The sequence below is a fragment of the Mustela putorius genome, unplaced genomic scaffold, assembly GCF_011764305.1.
Source record: "Mustela putorius furo isolate JIRA1106 unplaced genomic scaffold, ASM1176430v1.1 tig00003845_pilon_pilon_pilon, whole genome shotgun sequence".
Taxonomy (NCBI): Eukaryota; Metazoa; Chordata; class Mammalia; order Carnivora; family Mustelidae; genus Mustela; species Mustela putorius.
In genome coordinates, this window is record NW_025421998.1 from 38690735 (window position 1) to 38715255 (window position 24521).

At 43.1% G+C, this 24521-nt stretch overlaps 1 protein-coding gene across 1 annotated transcript in view; it reads left to right on the forward strand.

The window, feature by feature from the left end:
- DYNC1I1 (dynein cytoplasmic 1 intermediate chain 1) overlaps positions 1-24521 on the forward strand; it is a 266491-nt gene that overhangs the window by 124953 nt on the left and 117017 nt on the right. The window contains 1 exon segment of the mRNA XM_013064191.2: positions 22110-22199. Within this exon segment, the coding sequence (XP_012919645.2) occupies positions 22110-22199 (90 nt within the window).

Here is a 24521-nt window from a genome sequence, read left to right on the forward strand (position 1 = left end):
CAGACAGGATCAGCTTATACGAGAGGAACGAAAAGCTCAATTCAGAGTAAAAATTATATTAAATATATAGTTATTTGACATGACTCTGAACTTAGTCTATAGTAGTTTTCTCCTTCAGCCTTGAATGTATATTAAGGACGTGAAGGCCAGGTGCCCTTTTCTGTAAATCAGCTCCGCTTGTATGGAGAACTCTACCGCAGGGGGCCATGACCAGAGCAAGGGGGCAGGGCGCCTGCAATCAAGAGATTGTGCTTGTTTATTATTTTTGGCCAAGTCAGGAAGATCTGTGCTTTAGCTCATAAAACTTGTGACTACCTGAAAAGTATTAGAGTATTTTTTTCTTTTTCTTTTTCTTTCTTTCTTTCTTTCTGTCTTTCTTTCTTTCTTTCTTTCTTTAATAAAGATACTAGCTGGGCTTGAAAAAAAAAGTATTACAGTATTTGACTTGAAAAATAAGTGTTGCTGTATCTCGGCCCAAAGGAGAAACTTCGCTGTGCTGTGAAGGGTTGTTCGGTACCATATGGAGTAGGCGTGGCCTTGTTGCCCTTCCATCTCTGCTGTCTGCTCATTTCAGTGGACTCAGCACAGGGACCACAATCTCTGTGGGCTATGCATGTTGATTTACTGCATAAGTAATATGTAGTATTGAGAGCTTATCTGCTGTCTTCTCCGACTGAATTCTCAGCTTTCCAAGGGAAGGAGCCTTGCTTAGCTCCCCTTATCTCCCCCGACTCGCACAGTGGGTACAACGCAGTGGAAACAAACACCCTGAACGATCAGGTCATTCCGTTCATTCAATATGATACCAAATCAGTACATCGCTATTTGCCTCATCTGAGTGTTCCGTAGTCCTGGATGTATGGAGTTTAAATTCCAGCAAGGTCAATGACTTGTGTAACCAGAAAACCCTTATTCGGAGCTACTGCTATTCCTCAGATCTAAAACAATAATACTGGCTTATGTTGGAGACAATATAAGGAATAAATTATTGTGAAATATTTTACTAAGAAATAAGGCTAAAATTCTCATTACATGGACTATTGCTACCAGAAATTAGCCAGTGTTCACTGGAGCCTTCCGTAAAGCTTCGTTCCACGTGTCAGAGGAAGTTGCGAATTGCTCCTAGGGCTTGCAGAACCAAAACCTGCTCCTTGGAAAGAAGATCTCAGGGCAGTCTGCTTCCCTCCCCCCATTTCCATTTCTTTGCATCCCATAACTGACCCCGAAATCAACATTCCTCCCCAAATAAATAAACCATTCAAGTTGTTTACCTTCTGCTGCTGCTTACTCATCTCCTCAGGATGTCTGCGTTAGTCATTCTCCGGGAACAACCACTCTCTGGGTCTTGTCTGGGAGTTCTTCACTGGGAGCCCTACTGATCTAAGGAAGGAAGAAGCTGAGCCCTGAAGACATGTGGATGTTCCCTCCACCAGTGACTCACATGAGCTGCATGTGTCAGGGTGGGAGAAATGACTCTTACAGCCCCAAGCCGCCTTCTGGAGACAGCTCTCGGGAGTTAGGAAGCTCATTCCGAGGAACAGAATATTCTGCTGGCATATAGGAGATTTGGAATATAGAAATATAGGAAATCATGGGATTTATAGGAGAAAACACAGACAGAAGTAGGCTCTGAAAGGAGTGAAGCTCTCCACCTTTAAGCTCACAGAGCTCATCGTCCTGGCCTTGGACTTAAAGCTACATTCAGACCCACGAGAAACACCACCCCTCATGAGAGCTTCCACTGAAATGAAGAAGTATGGGCTGAGCATTACCCGGCCCATCACAGATGCAGCTGTGTGTCTTCAGAGAGCCTGTGGATCTCATATACCGTAAACCAGGATTTCTCAACCTCGGCACTGTTAGCATTTGGGGCTGCTTAAGTCCTCTGTGGGGGGCTGTTCTGTGCATTTTAGACTATTTAACAACATCACTGGGTTCTACCCACTAGATTCCAGTAGCAACCATCCCCAGATGTGACAACCAAAACCATCTCCAGACATTACCCAGTGTCCCTTGGGGGGCAAGATCACCTTGGATTAAGAACAACTACCATATGAAGACGCTCATAGGGTTCCAGATGTGCTGTTATTTCTCAGAAAGATCTGGTAACTTTGTTTCAGAAGTCTCTGGTAAAATGATTAAGGAATGTATACTTCATTTTATAACCAAAAAGTGTGTATACCACCACTTGTATGAGATGCTCAGTTGAGTTCTGAACAAACCAAACAAAACTCTCTTTTCTGGACATGAATTTTATGAGCCAGTAAAATGACAGTTCTTGACATGTAGAGAATCTGAAGATAAATCTTATTTAAAATATACCAATAAGAATTGACATTGCCTCTGTCCTAAGATGTGTTTTAAAGAACTTGTCCATTCGCACAAATGGCTAACAGACACATGAAAAAATGCTCAACGTCACTTGGCTCAGAGAAATACAAATCAAAACCGCAAAGAGATATCACCTCACACCAGTCAGAATGGCTAAAATTAACAAGTCAGGAAATGACAGATGTTGGCAAGGATGCAGAGAAGGGGGAGCCCTCTTACACTGTTGGTGGGAATGCAAGCTCGTGCAGCCCCTCTGGAAAACCGTATGGCGGTTCCTTAAAAAGTGGAAAATAGAGCTACCCTACAACCCAGCAATCACACTACTAGATATTTACTCCAAAGATGCAAATGGAGTGATCTGGAGGGGCACCTGCACCGCAGTGTTTATAGCAGCAATGTCCACACTAGCCAAACAATAGAAAGATGTCCATTGTCCATGACAAGTGAATGGGTAAAGAAGATGGAATATTACTCAGCCAACAAAAAAAAGAAATGTCTTGCCATTTGCAACGACACAATAGAACTAGAGCGTATTATGCTAAGTGAAATAAGTCAAGCAGAGAGACAGTTATCATATGATTTTACTCATATGTGGAATTTAAGAAACAAAACAGAGGAGCATAGGGGAAGGGAGGAAAAAACAAAACAAGACAAAATCAGAGAGGGAGACAAACCAAAAGAGACTCTTAACCATAGGAAATACACTGAGGGTTGCTGGAAGGAGGGGGAGTGGAACAACAGGGTGACGTGTATTAAGGAGGGCACGTGATATGATGAGCATAGTTGTTATATACAACTGATGAATCACTGAACTCCTCTGAAACTAACACTGTATGTTAATTAACTGAATGTAAATCAAATAAAAAACTTGTCTGTTAATTTAACATGCAGAAATATTTATTAAGCATCTAATACATGCCAGGCATTTGAGCAAGACAAATCATCACTGCTCTTTATTTGTTTAGACCACAGTGAAGACAGATAGACAGTCATCAGTTACTGATAGATGGCTAGGTTGCTCTACGCAGAGAAGCAGCTAAATGAGACGGGGTTTGGGGAAAGTGTCCCAGAGCAGATGATGTTGAAGCTATATAGCTATGTTTTGAAGGATGAATAGGAGTTAACTGGATGAAGAAGCTGGCAAGAATGCCCAGGCAGAGGGAGCAATCTGTATGCAGGCTCGGAGGGGTCAGGTAGTATAACACTGAGAGCTACAAGAGGCTCCGTCTGAGCAAGACAGTTCCCTGGGGCAGGGCAGGAAATGCAGTGAGAGAGTCAGAGCCAGATCTTGCAGGGGTTTGGGGCGCTGAGCCTGAAGCGGTGGCGGAAATGCACTGGCAGGATTGTAGCGGGGACCGGACCTCTTGGCAGCTCCTTTAAGCAACATGATAGGGGATAAATGGAAGGGCTCAGACCAGAAACAGACCAGTGAGAAGGGAGCAGCAGTAATTCGGGAGAAATTGATAGGGACCTAAAACAGGACCATGGCAGGGGGTTAAGGAGAAAGAGGAAGAAGTAGAGCTTTTAGAGATTAAAATAAAATCTATCAACTGATTGAATATGGAGACTTGACATAGGAGGGACATTTCTTTTTTTTTTTTTTTTTGTAAAGATTTTATTTATTATTTATTTGACAGAGAGATCACCAGTAGGCCGACAGGCAGGCAGAGAGAGAGAGAGGGAAGCAGGCTCCCTGCTGAGCAGAGAGCCCAATGCGGGGCTCCATCCCAGGACAGAGATCATGACCTGAGCCGAAGGCAGAGGCTTAACCCACTGAGCCACCCAGGTGCCTAGAAGGGACATTTCTAATGGATCCCACACAGAGTTCTGGCTTAACCGGATCATTGACGGGTTTTTGATCCCAAAGATAAGAGAATCCGGGAATATCCGTTTGAGGAAAGAACTGTTAAAACCTTGAGTTCTGAAATTAAGTTTGACCTGCATTTATAGTCCCAGTTCTGCTATCGACCAACTGCATGAACTAACTTGGCTCGCCTAACTTCTCTGAGCCTGGCTTTCCTTACTCGTTAAACGGGGCTCAAGGTCGTGCCCACCTGATAGGTTTCTGTAAGGAGTAACAGATAACCATTAGGAAGAATGACACCTAGCTCTTATTAAGTGCTCAATAAATGTAAGGCACAGTGTGAAGAATGGCCCTTTGGTTGTCCAGTGCAGCATCCCAGAGCCGAGGTGGCCCAACTTCAGAGTTTGTGCTTGGAACCATCCTCACATCCTGCCTCCAGTAGGCAAGTGCAGATCAATTAAACGGTTGCAGCATGGCCTGCACTAGGGGAGCGGTTCGTCATAAGGATGACAAACTAGGCAGGAGATTAATCACAGGAGATCTTCTGTGCCAGACTAGGGAGTTTGACCTTGATCATATGTGAAGAATGAAGAAATATTGGGATTTTAAGCAAGGAGAATACAGTTCACAAATTTTGGTTTAATTTAGTTTAGATTTTATTTATTTATTTGTCAGAGAGACAGAGAGAGAGGGTGCCTACCCAGGCAGGGGAAGTGGCAGGCAGAGAAGCAGGCTCTCCGCTGAGCAAGGGGCCTGATGTGGGTCTCGATACCAGGACCCTGGGATCATGATCTGAGCTGAAGGCAGACGTTTAACTGACTGAACTGCCCAGGCGTCCCACAAATTTCATTTTAGAATAATCACTTCAACAACAGTGTGGAAGGGCTAACCTAATACCACACAAAGGGGTTAGAGGAAAAGGCCCTCTTCCTTCCTTGTTCTTGTCTCCCTGACCGTATAAAAAAACTTTATTTGCCAACTTGCTTTGCTTATTTACAAGTAAAGGGGAAATAAAACAATGAGGAAAACATGAGGTGTTCTGAGTGTGTTGGCATGAAATATCTCTTAGTTGGTCCCCATGAGCTGCAGATAATGTGGATCCAGAAGGCTTCACTTTGCCTTAAAAGGCCAATCCTTGACACTGTACAAAGCAGGGAAGGAAGTGTGTTCGCAGTTGGAGAGGAGCAGCCAAGCCTGTGGGACCACAGCAGGCTCCAACCCAGATGCTAAACCCTGTATTGTCTAGACCTGTTGGAGCGATTTGGTCTAATTAGCCTGTCCAAAAAAGAATCTTCAAATTTTAATTGTACATAGTCGTGCTTGCAAACTTCCCTCTGCCAAGTATGAGCTCTAGAAGTGAGGGTTCGAGGGCCCACAGTGGCTTGGCTGGAGGCCATGAGGGTGTTTTAATGACTTTGTATGGTTTTAATGACTTTCATTCAGGAAGAAACATTTGGATGAGAGAGGAGTGATAAATGAGGTAGTAGCCATCTTGACAGGTGAAGCTTGACGAGAGCGTGTCAGATAATCTGCAGAGGAGTATTTCTGCTTCAAATCTAGTTGGAATTGGCACTTTCCTTTCTCTCTTTGACAATCTTGTTGCTAGAGCATGAGGGGTGGGGAGAGCTCTGGGGGACAGCTGGCAGATTGGAGTTCCAATCTAAGCTCTGACGAGCTGGCGGTGGGAACTTGGGTGGAGACTTGAACTCCATGGATGGCCATAGCTCAGCCATTAAGAGAAAAGACTCGGTCATTAGGAGGGAGGAAAAACAAGGGGAGTAGGAGGAAGAGGGGAAGGGAGGAAAGAAGAAGAAAATGAGAATGGTGATTTCCAACGACCTAGTTGTGATCTTCTCTGAGCACCGAGGTTCCTAATCTCCCAACAGTACTTCCATCACTCTTTATGGATCTTTGCAGGTGGACATTGTTATGACTCTGTGATTCTGAGAAAGTTCTAAGAATGATTTGGAATGACAGAAGGTGATGACAAAGCCTTCTTGTATTATAGGAGGTGATATTCCAAAACCTGGAGGCTGCCTCAACAGAAGCCAGAGGCAGGAGTGAGGATTGGCGTGTGTTGTAGAAAAAATCTGTGATGATCAAATCACAGTGGCCATGTTTCTTTTGTTCTCCTTTGCCGGTCCACCTGAAGACTGCTTTCTAGCTAGGACTGAAGCCATAGCCTGCCTGGTACTGCTACGGGGTAATGTTTATTTTTAAATCTAGTGATTTTGCTGCTCACACCGCTCCATCAGATCCCCAGGCTTTAGCCTAGCTTTCAAGCTGTCTGTCGCCTAGCTTCCTGCCTTACCAGTACTCTTGTCCCTTGCTCCCTGGTTGTTCAGCTTTCTTCCCTCACCCTGGAATGTGTGTTCATTCTCTCCTGATTTCACATCTTCCTCCCTCATGTACCCAGAATGATTCAGCACAGAAACAAGGGGTTCCTTTATGGCCCGAGCCCTGGGCTCAGAGCTGGGAGGACGGAGAGAAGTCCATACTGAATTTAATGTTCATATGCTTTTGAAGAGCGAAATATGGGGTGGAATGGAAACCCAGAACATCTCACCTAGAGCATATACATGTCACCACCCATCTGCTTGCCCATCTTATCTGCTCTCTGAAGCCAAGCTCATGCCTGCAGGAAACCCCAGTCTACCTGAGTGCTTGTCTGATGACCCACAGCTGACACCCTCGCTCTAGTCTCAACAGGACTTAGACTCCCTTTCACACAATTTGAATCTTTATTTTCTATTCTGTTGATCATGCGTGAGGCACTTTGCACTCTTCGTCCCCAAATCCTACCACAACCCCACAATAACCTTCTCTGTGGGTCTTTCCAGCCCTTTGTTTCTATGATGAGTCTTAACTGGAATGTCTCTCTTCTCTTTTCTATTGCATAATCTTCTTCCAAACTTGCACATTTTTGTGGCTGGGTGGGCCATGGGACATAATTATTATTACAATTACCCGACCTTAATAACTAATACCTTGTAGCCTTTTAACCACTGACAAAGCATCTCTAGATCCATTATCTCATTGTTTTACACAAGAACTTTGTTATGTAATTAGCGCAGATATTAATTAGCATCCCCGATTTACAGAGGAGAAAATAAATCTCACAGGAGCTTAGAAACCTGTCTTTTGCATATCATATTACAAAAGGTCATGAATAAGATCATATTGCCCCTGTGCTATCTCTGGGGAAGAAATGTGTAGGTAATTTACCTACCTCAGAATTTCTGATGGGAAAATTATCTGCCTGGGTTATGTCACTGCTAGTACCTAAGGTTCCTTAACCCTCTTTGACATTAGTTGAAGCCTTGTGGATTTACAGTGCTTCTTATCAACAGAGAGCTGAGTGGATCAAGAGTAGCAAATGTGTATGACCCCTCTTACCCTGGTATTTATCCTGATATTTACTCCTCTGTCCATTGTTATGCATTTGTAATGCTCTTTCATATTCTTGGAAAAATAATCTGCATTCTATCCCTCCATCCTGGTCTAGGTACCACTATTCCTCAAGATCCCACTAAAATTAAACTCCACAAAAAATCTGCTTCCTTTTCTTCTCTCTCTGCCTGTACTCTCTCTGTCAGCAGTCGACTTTACCTCTACCTACTGAATCCCCATAGCACGTCTCCAAGCAGTCTCTCTTCTGATGTAAATATTTACATGCAGTTGTCATTACCCTGCTCAAATGCCCAAGTCTTTGGGTTCAAGCATCTCTCTAGATTTGTTTCTGTGGCCCTAATTGAAACAGAGCCCATGCTTTGCACATAGCAGATTCTCAAGACCATGCGTCCAGTTGTAATCAAGAGAAGAATTATTATTTAAAAGAGCAACTTCATTTGGGTGAGGACACCCAGCATGAAACGGAAATAACTGAGAAGAGGCAAAAAAAAAAAAAAAATCAGGACCGCCCGCTCTAACCACTTGACAGATTCTCCATTCCAGATAGGACACTAGGGGTCATTGTGTCTGTTGTCCCAGTGTCATTTTTACATTCACACTGAGTCTTTGGCGTGAAATCTCTCCTAGCACTGCTGAGGTTGTTCTTCTGTTTGGGGGCAGGGGGTGTTCAAGAGAAAGCTCCGGAGTCTCAGGTGAAGGGCTGCTCCATTTATTCTCTAGCGATTCAGATTCTTTTGACCAACTTGGTGTTTCAGCAGCTTGAGAAATGAAGGAAAGAACCATGTCTGTCTAGACTGACCAGAAAGTAAAAACAAGGAGCACTTTGAAATCTGTGAATCTGACCACAACTGAGAGTTGTACTTAGTCCAAGTAACTGGAAAATCAGTTTCTTGGATTAGACAAATGCTTCCCTTAAGACTCTCAAACTGCCAGCTTTCTTCTTTTATAATTAATAGAAAATTATTGCACTGACAGACAAGAGACTTCATATTTGAGCCAATGGGAAAACTTGACGTTGAAGCCAGGGGAAATAATTCAGCCCCAAATAGAGTTGTTAATGCCAGGATAAAAGCAAACAAGTGTGGTAATGATCTTCCCTTAGAATTGGATGGTGATGAATTTTGATATATTTCCAGGTGGAAAATATATCAGTTCTCTCTGGACCGGGGGCTGGACACTAGAATGAGAAAATGCTGCAATGAAAAGTATTCACATGATCTCATTTCCACTTTCTAGAGGATACTAATGCTGAAAAGAGAGTTCCCATTTCAAGGAACAAGATCTTTGGGTTATAGGCATCCATGACAAGATGGCAGTGAGGTAGGAGGAGCCCTGATTTCCTTGATTGGGATGGCCATCCCTCGGCTGGCTACAGGAATCACATGCTGGTTCCAAGATGTAGCCCTTCTTTGCTGTTCTTCGTGTATTCAGTCTACCTACCATCCAGCAAATATTTATTGCTACTTACCACACACCCAGCTCTTCTCTGGGTGCTTTGGATATAGCAAAGAAAGGTCGCAGTCCCATCAGAGCCTTCCCATTCTGTGGCAGGAGACAGATAGCAGATGCATATGTAAGTAAATGTATAAGATCAGTTAGTTATCCATGCTATGAAATGAAAAAAAAAAAAAAATCAGGGTCAGAGGAAAACAAGGCTGTGCACCAGGGCAGAATGGGGTGAGGCATTGCTGTGTTATACAGGTTGCCTAGTGAAGACCTCACAGATGATGTGACATTTGAACAAGGACCCTAAAAAGGAAACGAGGAAGACACGTGCATACTTGAATAGAGAGTATTTCTGGCAGAGGGAATAGCAAATGCAGAAGCCGTAAGATGTGGGAGTTTATGGCAAGACCAAGTTCATGGCAAGACCAAGAAGAGCCTGGGGGCAGCTGGCTCTGTTGAAGCAGGGTCAGCAAGGGAAGAGTGTAAGCCATGCATTGGGAGCTGGGGTGGGCACATTCTGTAGGCACAGATTCTTGTCCTGGTGAGAACAAGTCTGAGCAGACTGCCCTGCAGGAAACAAGAACAGTTCTGACTCCACACATGCAGCATGAATCAGCCTCCTCACGGTGCTCAGACCATACAGAAATTGAAAGAGGCAAGGAAAGAGAAGCGGGGGGTCCATGGGATAGAACCTGGGTGGCTGCTGTGTTTTCAGCTGTGCCGCAGAGGGACTTTGCCACTTCGTGAACCTTGTTCTCTGCCAGTCACCCTTATTCTCTCCTTCAAACCCACTGAGACATCGCCAGCCCTCAGAGCCTCATTCAAGCAAGAGGAAGACAGTGGGGACACCGTGTTGAAACAGGATAGGATTTGGAACTTCAGAATCTTGGGTTTGAAGTCTTCCTTTATAATTCAGTGGCTGGGTGACTTTCAGCCAATCATGTCACTTCTTGGAGTCTCTGTTTCCTCATCAGCATCATCAAATGTGCTTTAAGTAGATTCACCAATTAAAAAACCAACATTATCCAAAGAGGGCAGTCTGTAATCAACAACTGAGGAAACTGGCTCAAGGGGTTAAATAAGCCATCAAAGGTTGCGATGAGATGGCAGAAATAGGATTTGAACCTGCGTGGCATGGCACAGGACTCATGCACTTACCTCTTGTTACCATGCACAACAGTGTGAGTGCTACAAGAGATCACATAGAGAAAATACAGAACACACAGTAGGTACTTGGTAATTATTGGCAGCTGGCTGTTTGTACTTGACTGGGTTATAAGTAACAGAGAAACTAACCAGAACAGCTTAAGCCAAAAGGAAATTTGTTGGTTCTTACAAGACCCTAGATTCTAAACACAAGCTGGCTACAGCATGTGGTTCAGTTTAGGTTTCAGACTGTTAGTTACTACCATCCGCCTCCTGGCCATGTTTTATCTGTTGATTCTTGGTCATGCCCTATATGGGGTGGCAGGACGGCTTCGGTTCCACATTACTGTAATACCAGGCTTGTGGAGGAGATGGGGAGGGTGACATGTGTCCTGGTTTAGGCAGAACGGTCATGCAATCCAATATGAGAGAGTCTCCACCTCCACCCGCACGTCCCAGCTTGCCCTGACCATCCCCATTCTTAGCTGCCAGCCGTGCTTAAATATTCATTGCGTCCTCCCCCCCCTCTCAGAAGTACCCCAGTTTGGACACTGGGTTACATGATCATTCTACTGATTACCAGAGAAAAATACTGAGATTAAGTCTCATTGGCCATTGTCCCAGATACAAAGTTATCCCCTGAATCTTAAGTAGGATTTATTTAGCTGGGAGTGAGGAGGGATAGGGAGACCAAAGAATAGAGGGACTGTTAGTCCAAGAGGTGGATTCTGGGTGGTCAAAGCCACAAATGTCCATTACCGTTCCTTTTTCTTCCTTCATACAGTTTGGTAGGATTTAGCAGGAAACTGAGAGAGTTTGGGAGTTGGGAGAACGTGGGTTTGAATCCTGGCTCTTGCTTCCTCTAGCTCCATGACCCGAGTCAGATCGTCTTCCCGTTTTAAGCCCAGTTTCCTCATGTGTAGAGAGAACTCACTGTGTCTGCGTCAGTGAGTTATTATGAGGATTAAATAGGTTAATTGCCATAAGACATTTACCACAAAGCTTGACATCTATGATCTGAGAAATTGATAGCTGTTGTTTTTCCATGATGCTTAGAAGAGATCCAAGCATATATTAGGTGTCAAGTAAATATCTAGTGACAAAGGACCACAACCTTTTCAATAAATACTCAGAGTCTGTCAGTGATGACAAGACCTAGTGATCAAGGAAAGGAACCTTACAATTTGAGATTGAATTGAGGAGATTTGGGATCCAGCTAAAACAACCAGAAACCACTGGGAAAATGTACTCTTTAGAACTAAAGAAATGAGATTATTCACTTTAAAACAGTAAAAAAAAAAAAAATACCTAACAACCATACTGGGGTAAATAAATATGAATAATTACTGTGTCCTTCTCCCAAGAAATGTAAAGATGTAGAGTCTTGGGTAGAGAAGTAAATACATAAAAGCACAGGGATGCCCTACTTAAATACATAGTAGATAAAGTGGAGAATGAGAAAAGCCACCATCTTAAATATACTAGTTCTTTGGATGAGGAGAAAGTAGTAAGATACCCAACTGAAGGGCTTTGAAAGGCTCAAAGGGGGAAGAAATCCCTTCTAGTAAGGGAGAACAGGAGAGATTTGATGACCTGGGGAACATTTGAGTCAGACCTTGAAGTAAATCTGCATCTTACAGGTGAGGAAGATGTGAAGGTATCTGAGGCCTCAGGCATTCCAGCCAAAATCTTGCCCTTGTGCTTTTGCTTCCTCTACCGAAAATGCTTGCCCACCTATCCACAGGGCTTGGTCCCTCACTTCCCTGGGGCCCCTTTTCAAATGCCATCTCTCCGTACGGACCTCTCGAGCTACCTGTGTAAAAATCGTGATACCCACTCTCTCTCTCCTGCCTTGCTTTTCTCCTTGGCTCTTGAAACTCCCTAACCTACCACATTCCACAGACTTTCATTGCTTATCTTGGCCACTATCTCTTCCCTCTTCTAGAATGCAGGCTCCATGAAGGCAGGAAGTTTTGTCTGTCTTGTTCCCTGCCTGTGTCTCCAGCACCTGGAAGAGTGCCGGACACATAATTAGTTACTCATATTTTGTAAAAGGAAGGAAAGGAGAGAGACTAGATGAGGGAGAAACATGAACCAGAGGGTGGAAAGAATGTGGAAGTTTGGGTAGCAGATACAGTAGAGGAAATTCAGGCAAGAAGAACATGGTGAGGCCAGACCCGAGAGGACTGGAAGATGTGGCCCAGGAAGCCAGCTTTGATTCTGCATGTTATGAGAACTCTCAAGGCTTTCGCTAGGAAATGTACAGAAACACTTCTGTGCTCATCAGACTGTGGTGTTTGTAGCAAGGTTTGACAAAGAGGAAGGCTGGAGGTGAGAGATTCAAAGAGATGGAAGTAACGAGATTTGATCCCGTGAAGAAAAGGAATGCTAGAGAATGCGTACCGGTGGGTGACCTGTATGCACTGTGATTGATGTGACAGCTGCTCTGACATTAATAGTCAGAGCTGCCAGTTCTTAGAGATGGGAGACAGCACTTTCTCCTTAGGGACAATTTCTTTATAGGCAACACAATGTTTCTAAATGATTTTTACTTACTTTTCTCTGTTTTTACTACTTAACATAACACAATAACTGTTTTAGTACCTGGAGAGCTTTAGCTTTATCTTCCTCTGGGACGTATCAGCCTTTGCTGCTCAAAGTAGAAATGATGACCTCTCTCCCCAGGAGCCCCGTTTTCCTGTCACAAACAATGCTCCTACCAGGAGGAAGTGCAGAGATTGCATGTTTGGAAAAATGGGAGAGGAGACAAATAGAGTATAAGGCTATCCAAAATGAAAAGTAGTCAGCACAAGGGTTTTAAATCTGAAAAAGGGAAACTAGAGCTTCTCCCTTTCCAAGCAGCCAAGAATGACATTTGCAAGTGTTTTTGAATTAATGCCCAGAGCGTGTGTGTTTGTGTGTGTGTGTGTGTGTGTGTGTGTAGACATCTATACAGATAAGGCTATTGAGGGTAGAGTCTGTGCCCTATACAACTCCAGGAACCCCTCGTCCCATATTCACGTGGAACCCAACGGGAAGGCTGCTTTCTGGAGCTGCACAATGGACAGTTGTGTTTCCAAGAAGGCGGAACAGAGGACTGATTGGAGGGTTGGCCCTACTCTTTCAAAATCTTTCTCTTTCTCAGGTCCTGCTGCAGTTTGCCATTAGAGGTGAATTGATTTGTGTTACCATTCTCTACACCATCCAGCTGCTCTCATCTCATCTCATCTGTGGCGGAAGACTCCATGACTTCCTGGGGAAGCTTGAAGAGACAGGGGCTGGAAAAATATAAAAGACAAAAGAGGGGGAGGACGGGGGGTGCCATTTCATGCACAGTGGAGTCAAGTGCTAGTCTGCTTTCAGCAACATTGGAGAATTAAGTTGGTGTGAGATGAGAATAGGCCTTAAATGCTGAGCCAACTTAGGCCTGACGGAGCTAGTCAAGGTTTCTAACAAGGGAAATTTATGGAAATATGGCTCAATCAAGCCTTCCCATAACCAAACATCAGATGGTCTAGTTACCCATGGGCTCCCACCTGGGCATCTCCAAGAAGGGCATCTTTCTCTTCCTGGTCTCCATCCTTCCATACAAGCTGGCTAACCCATGTCAGCTTGGTTCCACACATATTTACTGCATACGTGTTATCTAATAGCACAGTTACAGAAACACAGTTTCTGCACAGTTCTACACTATCTACACACTACTACACACAGTTCTACACTATCTACACACTTCTACACTATCAGCACAGTTGCAGAAACAGCTGCTAAAAAGTACTATTCTCTGGCTTCCTCTCCGTTTTGAACATTTGCTTTCATTTCCTCCCATTTGCCATGCCTTGGGTGCCATTCCACCAGGAAGTATGCTTTCCAAGTACTGTCATGTTAGAGCCTTAGGAGAGAACTGATGTGGCCTACAGTGCTAACAGGAGCGCTCTGTATGATGAGAAATGTATGTTTTCTTTACTCTGGCCAGATTTTTCTAGACCAGAAAGTGAAGGCTTTTTAAATATTAGCATGTAGTATATTTAACAAAGTGCTTACTGAAAATCCCACAAAATATGTCTTTCCTGCATATTTTTAAAGCACAGAGGCGCTCACCTCGGTTTGTGTAAGCATTCAGTGGTGCGCGTTATACTTTATTTTGGCCGCCGTGGTACAGATCGGGAGGGTGGCTCTCTTTGGACTCCTGGCAAAGTCGGCTAACTGTACACAAAGTTGGTCCAAGGCTAGGGTAACTTGTGAGCTCTGTGCGAGAGCCCTCACTGTCTGCTGTATAAACACATGTTTAAATTCAGTCCTATTCCTCGTGCCCACTGGCAGCCGAACCCTCCTAGGACAAGTTCTCATCGTCTGCTGCTTGGGCTCCATCTCTAGTTTCCCTTCTTACTGTCTCCCTCATTCCAGGCTTCCCCAATACCCTCCAACCTCTGTATTCTTAAACAAAATCAGACCTATTCTCTTGTGATTTTAAAAAACTCTGGTTTTCCTATAGGGATGGTTGGCAACAATAATTTTCATCAAGAGTCAGGCCATCTCTTGAATATATTAGAATGTGCCTAAAGGGCTGTCTGGGCAGGAGATAAGTGAGGTTGCAGAAGCCATATCTGTCATTACCAGTGCCTTGAATTCCTTCTGAAATTTTAAATAATGTGGACTAAATGAGATTTTTATTGATTAAAAGGGGGCTACTGATCTCCAGAAAGAAGTCCAAACTTGCTCTGTCATATAGGGTCCTCCATGATGTGGTTCATAACTATCTTTCCAGGTCAAGCACCTGTCTTGATGTCGCTCATCTCAGTACTTGACATTGATGATCCTAACAAGAGAGGTCTTTGGGGATTTTTCATCTGCTTGTGGAGATAGGTGCATAAACTTAATTTCAGGTGGTCTGGGATGTGTCCTAGAGGTAGAGTGGTGGAACAGTGAAAGAGTCAACAAATCTTGTTGGGAGGAAGTGTTAAAACTCCTGAATTGCCTGCATGGGCTAGTGATAATTACCTCCTGAATATTGACAGGAAGACCAACACAGACATGAAAGATTTACATGCAGTGTTTTTGAGGCGTGAACCTACCAGGACACTGGGTGATTGTGCATTGTCCAGAATAGAAGATGAGATGGAAAATACAAGAAGGAGTTATGGGATTTTATACTAACATATTTAGGGTGTTATAGAGGGTGTGTGTGTGTGTGTGTGTGTGTGTGTGTGTAAAAAGGACACATAGATGTGGTGTGTGTGTTTTTTTTTAATAACAAAATGGAACTACCAGAAATATAAAATAAGACTGGTAGTGCAAAATTCAAAGGACTTAGAGTCTCCTTCTTACAGGCCCTGATGCCAAAGAGAAATTGAAGGTGGTTTGTATTCTGGTGTCCAGCTGGGAACCCATGTGAATGGTGGTACCATTTAGCAGGAGGGAGAATCTAATCAAAGGAGCAGGTCTACACAGAAGGTAGGAGGTCTGCTTGGAACATGTCAGGGACCTGTGGGCTGCTCGTGTTGGAACGCACAGTATAGACTCTGGAGACCGGAAGGGATATGTTGTCTGGACATACCAATTTGTGGGTGATGATGGAAGATGTGGATGTAGTCTCCAGAGCGGCATTGAGTATGAGAAGAGATGAGAGCAAGGGCAGAACGGCAAAGAAGTCCTCATTAGTGGGAATGCTTTTTTAAGTTGAGAATCAATCTTAATTTTTCTGTTTTCCTTTGTTCCTATTGTCCTTTGCTTTTCTATTGAAAAATTTAAAATATGTTTTTAAAATAGTCATCATCAGAAATATGTATACATAGAATTATATAAAAGTAGCTAGGGCATCTGTCCTTAAGTTGAAAGCAATACACCTAAAAAAACCAAAACACAGAAAAGTGCCTTTGCCTCTCTTCAGGTCTGTTTACTGACAGCAGCACAGTCACAGGCCGGATTTAGATCTGATTCTGTGTCCTTGCCATCTCTTTTATCTTTTGGAAACTACTTTCTCTTCCATTCTAAGCCACACATTATTTTATCCATTCCAGCATTTATGGTTTTTCACATTCGAACTGATGATGTGTTATAGTTCAATTAGCAGTCATTGTTTTTCTAAGTGGCACATAAAGTCATTTTGCATCTTAGAGTCCTTTGACTGCTCGAATCAAAGTCACATGGTATTGCTTTGCATCTTTCCCTTGGGCAAGATGTCCTTTGGACTTGAGAAAGATGGAGCAAAACAGCCCATTTTGCTCCCCAGCCTTCCTCCACCTGGCCAGACTTCGTCTTCCATGAGGTGACATGTGGAGGGGGCCCGAGCCCCCTTATGAAAGGCCAGGAACTAGGCAGCAAGGGCAAGGGCTGGGCCCTGAGGCCCTCTTAGCCTGGGTTTTTGCAGGCCCTAAGAGAGCTGAGGAAAGTGAGAACCCGTTGACCTTATAAAAACAAGCCCTTCTCTTCACAGAGGGCCGCCCTGTGTTGCTCAGGGTTCTGGTTGCAAGCAGCAGGCACTAACTCCAGTGGGATTTATTGGAAGGAAATCTGGTGTTGACACCACCTCTGGTGAGATTTATTGGAAGGAAATCTGGTGCTCACAGGATCAACAGGAGGCAGAAGGAATGGGCTTAAAATGGAGCAGAGACCAAGGGAACACAGACTGTGGACCTCTGGGACAGCCTGGCCAGGATGTTGGGACACTGCTGCTACTCTGGCATGCTGCCAGAAATTAATCTTCACTGTTCCCTTGGCTTCGGCTCCTGGCTCTAGAGACAAAGTCCCAGTTAGGAGCGTCCACTCTGACTGCCGAGATCCTGCCTGGATTCCGGTCGCTAGGAGATGGGGACCAGGAAGGTGTCTCCCCTGGGGCTTCAGGACAAGAAACTGGGGGTTCAGCATGTCACCAACAGAACAGTACAAGAGGAGCACCCCCAGACAGAAAGGGGGTTTGAGGTCATATTGCCGAGAGTGACAGACGTTCACCACGCTCCCTTCCAGAGTCGTGGCTCGGTGAGGCCGTCAGAGCAGGACTGGAGGACTGGAGCTTTGGCTTCATTCTGAAACGCAAGGTGGCGGAGCACACAGCGCTGCAGGAGCTCGCGCAGAGGCTGGCCTCGCGCTGAGTGTGTCAAGTGCGAGAGCCGCTGGACGCGTAGCTCTTCGTTCTTGGGCTTTTCAGAAATCGTGAGGAGGAGGATAGTGGTTACCAAAGATTTCCCCAACTATGAAGGACTGAATGCAGCCGCTGTAGATGGTGGAAGCCAGGTGCTAAATAAAATAAAGTGTCTAAAAGATGCCATTGTTTGAAATTAGCCCCGCAGACTGACAGGTAATTAACTTCTGCCACTAGTTTAATTTCTCGTGTGGACCTGTTACAGGAAACCATACATGGGTGGAAATTTTTTCCCCTCCAATCTCAGAGGAAATGTAACCGGGTACAACTCATATATCAGTAGCCTCTAGCAGTTCTACATAAATCCTTTTCTTTAAAGTTATTTAACTGTTTTGAAAACGGTTTCAACAGAAGTAATTCCAATTGCCCCAGAAAGGAAACCAGAGTCTTAAAGAAAAATAGACTCTCTTTGCTGAGCAAGGCAAACATATCAGTATGCAGAGAAACGAACCAGTCTCTTGTGTTTTATTTCCTGAACAAATCTACTGAAACACTTAAAACTTTGTGTCTTTAAAAGGCTGATAGACAAAGAATTCTGCGGCCACTAAAAATTAATGCCTACAACTGGTTTGTAACCACTTTAAAAGGTCAGGTATTCTTTTTTCCCTTTTTAAAAGAAATTGCTTCTCTGTTATTCATAGTATTTCATTGTGGGACATTGCCCATATTATAAACACAGTAAGTGTTTGATTTTTTTTTAATTCATCAAAAACATATTCTCTGGGGAAGAATTTTCTATTTAAATAGTTAGATAACCTGTGGTTTCCCCGCATACTTCATGTGTAAAATAACACATTTCTGTCCCCAACCTAGCCCTGTGTATAGCCCTTTTAGATTCTTTTCTTTTTTTTTTTAAGATTTTATTTATTTTTTTATTTATTGAGAGGGTGTGAAGAGGGGCAGAGGCAGAGCAAGAGAGAGAATCTCGGGCAGACTCCCCATTGAGCATGGAGCCCATGTTGAATGTGGAGCGCAATCCCCTGATCCTAAGTTATGACCTGAGCCGAAATCAGGAGCCACCCAGGTGCCCCCTTATAGACTATTTTCTGTCATTTTGACTCTTCCAGGACTTAATGTCTAAAATAAAGACCCTTATATCTGCAAAAGGTGAGAACTTGATACTACATAGAGCTGACTTACTCAAGCCATGCAGTGAAACTGACTTCATTTTAAGAACTAGAAGATGGTAATGTACAAACATCGCTCTGATAAAAGCAAAATTATTTTTGACAATTCTTTCATCAGTGGAACAGATAATAAGTTCACTTAAACCTTAACCCATTATACCCCTTGGATCCACAAAACGAGATGGAAGAATCTGTTATTATCAGTCTTCCAAAAGATCTTCACCCTTAACTCCTTGAAGGTTTTGCTGAAATGTCACCTCAATGTGGCCTTTCCTTGTCACTCTGATTTAAACTTCAACTCTTCCTCCCCTTACCAGCATGCCCAATCCCCTTTTCTGGCTTTATCTTTCTCCATAATATTTATCTGATACAATATGTGTTTTATTTATTTGTTGTGGTTTTTCTCCCCTACCTCAGATAGAAGCTGCATGAGCACAGGGGTTTTTTGTTTGATTTGGTTTGATTCTCTTATTCCCTCTTGTATTCCCAGCACCTGGTACATAAGTACATAAGTAGGTGCCTGATAAATATTTGGTTGACCTACAACTAATGCAACATTTCTTTGAAGGTTTCCGTGTATAGGTATCCCCAACTCTCTTGGTTTAAAAAGCAAATTCCCATCAATTATTTTATTTTGTTATTCTTACAACATTGTGTTTTAAGAAAGAATGACTATCCCAATTCAGAAGATGAAGAAACAGGGCCTCAGTGAGTTTCTGTAAAATCAAGAGTCTAGCAAGAGGTAGACTCCAGCCTCAATCCCAGATCAATTACTTCCCTTGAGGTGCTGCTCCCCACCTGACTTGTGAATGTGGCTAGCCGGAGGAATTAGTGCTCTGTGTGAGATATCACTGGTCTGGTCTCAGGCTAGTGGATTCCGAAATGAAGACGAGCATAGAGTTTGGATGCAGCGGCCATTTATTCTTAATAAATAAAACAATCCATCATCTCTAGCTCTCAAGGATGTGAAACCTAACTTCTCCGCAGCTGAGCCTTCTGTGTGCTTGCCTGTTGGAGGTAAAGAGCCCCCATGTGTAATGTAGCCCCGCTTCGTGTCCTCCACGAAGAGCCTATGCAAACCCTTCCTTACACTGTGGCTTTCATACCGTTCCTGCTTCTACTGTGAGCCTTTCTCCGAGGCCGCCTTTCTAGTTCACGTCAGGCTGTGGGTGAGGGAGTAGTTAGTATGCCTGATGGTCGAAACTCCTAGACTTGAAAACAGGCAGAACCAGACTGAACTTGAAGTTTGATGTGGTTCGGAGCTTTCTTTGGGGCAGATTATTCTGTATCATCCTCTAGAAAATGAGGTCAATGAAACCAAGTTCTGATAAACAAATTAGACTTTACAGGTAAAGCATTCCTGATTGCCCTGGTGTTATTATCGCATAGCTCCTGTATCTCCTCCATCAGATCCTGGGCTCCTAGAAAGAAAGGCAAGTTACCGGTTGTATTAGTTTGCTCGGGCTGCCCTAACAAGGTACTACCGTTGGAGTGGCTTAAGCAGGAGAAACCTAATGTCTCAGCCCTGGATGCCAGCATGCCAAGGGCAAGGCATTGGCAGGGTTGGTTCCTTCTGAGGGCTGTGAGGAAGATGCTGTTCTGTGCTTGCTCCCTGCTTTCTGATGGTTTGCCGGCAATCCTGGGCACTCTTTAGCTGCTGGAAGCATCATGCCCATCTTTTTCAGCTTCCTATGACATTCTCCCTGTATGTGACGCTGTGTCTAAATTTCCCCTTTTTATGAGGATACCAGCCATATTGGATTTAGGAGCCTGCCCTACTCTAGTCTGATCTCATCTTAATTAAATATATCTCCAATGAACCTATTTCCAAACCCGGTCCCATTTCAAGATACTAGGGATTAAGACTTCAACATACAGATGTTTGGGGCTGGGGGGTAGGTTCTACCCATAATAAAGGCAGGCCCTATCACCTGTGTAGTTGTTATATTTACTTGCATTTTTAAGTGTCAGGGCATTGCTGCTAAATCCATTAATTTAAGGAAATGTCTCTCGAAGTTTCAGAAATAGAGCAACTTTCTAGCAGATGAGTGGCCTTTTGAAGATTGCCCCTCAAACCAAGGTTTAGCAAAAAGAGGAGACTTGCCTTCAGCTAGTGCCTTCTAAGGCTTTGTGTTAGGTTGTTGGATTAGGATACATAATGGCCAGGAGACTGTTTGAGACTTTCCAAGCAGGTTTTTAAAGGGTAGATAGCTGTAAATACCTTTGTGTATAGATAAGGACCCATATGTGCTGTTTATAACTTTAAAGGTTTATTTGTCTAAAAATCAGGGCAACTCAGTGTCCTTTTCAAAATTTCAAGTGTAACTCCTCATTGCATGTGTAAAATAATAAATGACCATGTTCCTTAAAAGTGTTTCACATTCTTTCTGATGTGTACTATGTGTGGTTATAAAGTAATGAGATTGGTTCCACATTCTATACACATGCACTTAGAATACCTTTTTTTCAATGAATACACACATTAAAAACATTTTAGTATCTAATTTGCAGTGCCATACTCTACGCCGCCAAGTTTTTTAGTTGCTTTTCTTTCCCAAATCACTTACTTAATGTAGCCAGATTTTTGGAGTTGCTTTTCAGGCAACACATATTTATTTGGGCTGAAATTTTGAGTGGATGTATATCTCAGGATTTATGATCACAGAAACGGGACTATCTACAGCACTTGAGAACTTACAAAAAGTCTGTAAATATTGGATGGATGAATGAATATATGAATGAATGTATGGGCAGGGAGTCAGTGAATTCATCTCTTTTAAATTCCGTTTGAACCAATGAAATCAATAGCCTCCAGTGACTATAATACTCAGGGCAGAAGATAATATACTTAAAAGTTCCGAGAGCAAGTTTTAATTTTTTATAGCATTTTATTTCTATATGTTGGATTTTCTTGTGACACCTTGACTCTCCCCTACCTACATTGTGTACATGGTGACTGATGGTTTCAAGCGCTCTGCAGTGAAAGGGGCCTCTACGAAAGGCAGGTTGAGAGCAGACACAATGAGCACACATTTGCATAGGGCAGGAAGGGCACTGTAACATCTGGCAGTGGTAGCGGACTGGTCCATTTGTTGGTGCTCATTAAATTCACATTAATGCATGAGCTGCTCTGAATGTGTAAATGCCATTCGGGGTTGGTTGCTTTCTTCCAGGCCAACAGCAGTGACTTTTGGGGCGCTCCCCCTGGTTGTTTACTTGCCAATGGCATTTGACCTGGGGTCAGGCCTGTATTTAACCCTTTCCTGTAGGTCAAAAACAAATTAATTTGGTGAGAATTAAATTGGAAATGAGTCGTCTGTACAGCAGGTGTTCCCTGTGGAGAATGTGCCCCAGGTGGAAACATTTTGAGATCTGTTCCTGGGTCATCTCTGAAGAAGCTTCAGAGGTCAGAGAGGCAATTCCAAGACAGCCCATGTGGTGAGGGCCTGGAGATGGCAGTTGGCAGGTGCCGACTCAGGCGGTTTTCTCAGCAGCTTGGGGGGACTTTCAAAGAGGCCCCTTTGGGAGATAATTTATTCATATATTCATGGACGTATATCTTGGGCATTCATGGAGGACTGATTTACTTAGAAGTTGCCCTAAATGATTGGAACTTTACCCTTTGCCCCTACCTCCCACCATCACCCAAACGCTTTGATTTGAAGGAAACAAAACAATGCATTTTTCTCTTTCTCTTTTCTAGAGGATGAGGAAGATGAGGAAATGGTAGAGCCTAAAGTTGGCCATGATTCAGAACTGGAAAACCAAGACCAAAAACAGGAGGTGAAGGAAGGTATGGTATGGTGTGGGAGATAAATTAGTCGTCATTTTACTATTAGTATCATTTAGTAACATGAGAGGCTGTCCTTGTGAATAAATATTAAATACACACTCCCTCTGCGGAAGGTTTTCTATGGTTGTTCAGTACGTTCTATTTACCACCATAAACTGTAATCCCCAAAGCAAGGGTCATTTATTTTTTTGACCAATGAAAGTAAATAAAATAGAAGTCACCCACAAATGCAGCAACAAGTGCACTCACAATTCCAGTAAAATTATTACTAAATGGTGAGAGAATAAGATAGTTGTTACCCATTGTTACTTTGTTACTTTGTCATGTGACTTTGTCCACTGCATTGTGTATTCCCAACGATAACAGTAAAGGGAAGAAGCTGAGCTAATTTTTTTTGTTCATAAATTCTGAAGTGTATTCATGTGAGCTACACAGAAACTTTAACAGTGATCAGTTTTCTTCCACGTCTCTGCCTGTGTGAAGAGGAACCTCTCCACCTTCCAGCGATCACCATGATGAACATTTATTAAGGGCTTCCTGTGTACTCAGCTCTCTCCTAAGGCCCTTAGAAATATTAATATCTACACCTCCAAACATCCTTTGGAAGAAGATACTGTTTTAATCCCTACTTTCCAGGTGAAGAACCAGGAAGGGAGAGGTTTAAAACCTTATCTAAGAAGACAGAATGTATCCAGGATTTGTAGTTGACTCCAAAGACTATATTTCACCATGATGGTGTCATCCCGTCATAGCACTGGGTCTCAAAAACAAGAAAGCAAAAAGAAAAAAGACAAGGGAAGACAAGAAATACTACAGGTGTCGATTCCCTAAAAATCTAATTTTGTATCCTTTTGAGATTCTCGGCCCTCAGAGATAAAAGAACTTTGAAATCATCATTTTTACTGACAAATGAGGTATGCATAGATTGAAAAGCTTCTTCCACATTCCCTGCTCCGTGTCCCAAGTATAGGTCAACACAAGTCTGATTAGAAGCTCCCTAATTTTTAAATTCTAAATTCTAAAGACGCCTGTGGCTCTGGCAGAGTATGCGACACATAGCTGTCACTGGGGACTTTTATAAGAATGGGTACATAATGGCCATATATGCTCACTTTATCTGGCTCAGGCATTAAGTGATTTTGATTCCCGTCAAGTTCTGGGCTACAACTAAGGGCAGGGAGTAGAGGCAGCCTTTTTAACCGTAGTATCCACAGAAGGTGCAAGAGTTATCATTTTCTGAGGGACTCTAAATGCATTTGATTGAAGAGATTTTGCCTAAAATTCTAAGAACATTTTTTTAAACTGGCAAATGGAATATCATTAACACAGGTATAGCAAGAGATAAAATAAGTCAGGACTTATTAAAATAAATAGAGAAAAGATTTTTCCTTTTGCAAAATATCCTCAGGCCCTTCTGGGTGATAAGGAGCCACAGTGTCTTTTGTGTGTCTTGGCACAGATTCCCTCCTGCCCCCCTCACCCCCCCATTCCCCAAACTGTCTTCTCTGGCAAAGCAGTGCAACCCCTTTCTTAAGTTCAGAGAGAGAAAACACCCTCTCGTTTCAACTGTTGCTCAGGCTTCATGGAATTGATTAAAGTCCTGTTAAAAGTCAAAAAGAAGTTGGAAGTACATTTCCTGGACTGCTGCGCCGTGTGCCTTTTTCTCTATTAATGGCTTTTCTGCAAATTAGCACGTAATGGGTTAAAAGCATGTTTATGTTGGCATCAAACTCTCTGGCTTTTTTTTTTTTTTTTTTTTTAAAGTAAGACAGTATTTTGCAAACTTTTTCAAGAATCTCCAGCAGATATAATCGTGGCGCCATTCCCACGGCTGCATGGTCGTTAGGGCTGTGTCAGCACTTCCCTTACGAACCTTGAGTTTCAGCGATTTATTACTGAGCCGTAAAAATTTGCTCTGGGCTGAAACTTGACATACACGGTTTCAGACCAGGGAACACATTTTTGAGAAATCTGGACTTTGGGGGAGTTAAAAAAAAAATGGTAAACGGGAGATGGGGAAAAAAAATCAGTGCTCACTAGGTTTTGACATTTTGCCTATGTGATATCAAAATGCACTAAATGGTAAAGAAATAAGGGTTTGATATTTTCCTTTTTCCACAACGGAGTAGCACAAACGGCAGGTACAAGTTAGCTTTTAATCAAATTTTAGGCGATTTCTACATGTGAGCTTTCTGGTATCTTCGTGTTTGAAGTTCAGAAACCTAACTCTTGTAAACACACAATATCTCATAAATCTCACATTAACTTCAGAGAAGGAGGAGAGCCTTATTCCTCAGTTTGGTTTGGTTTTCTTGCTCCTAT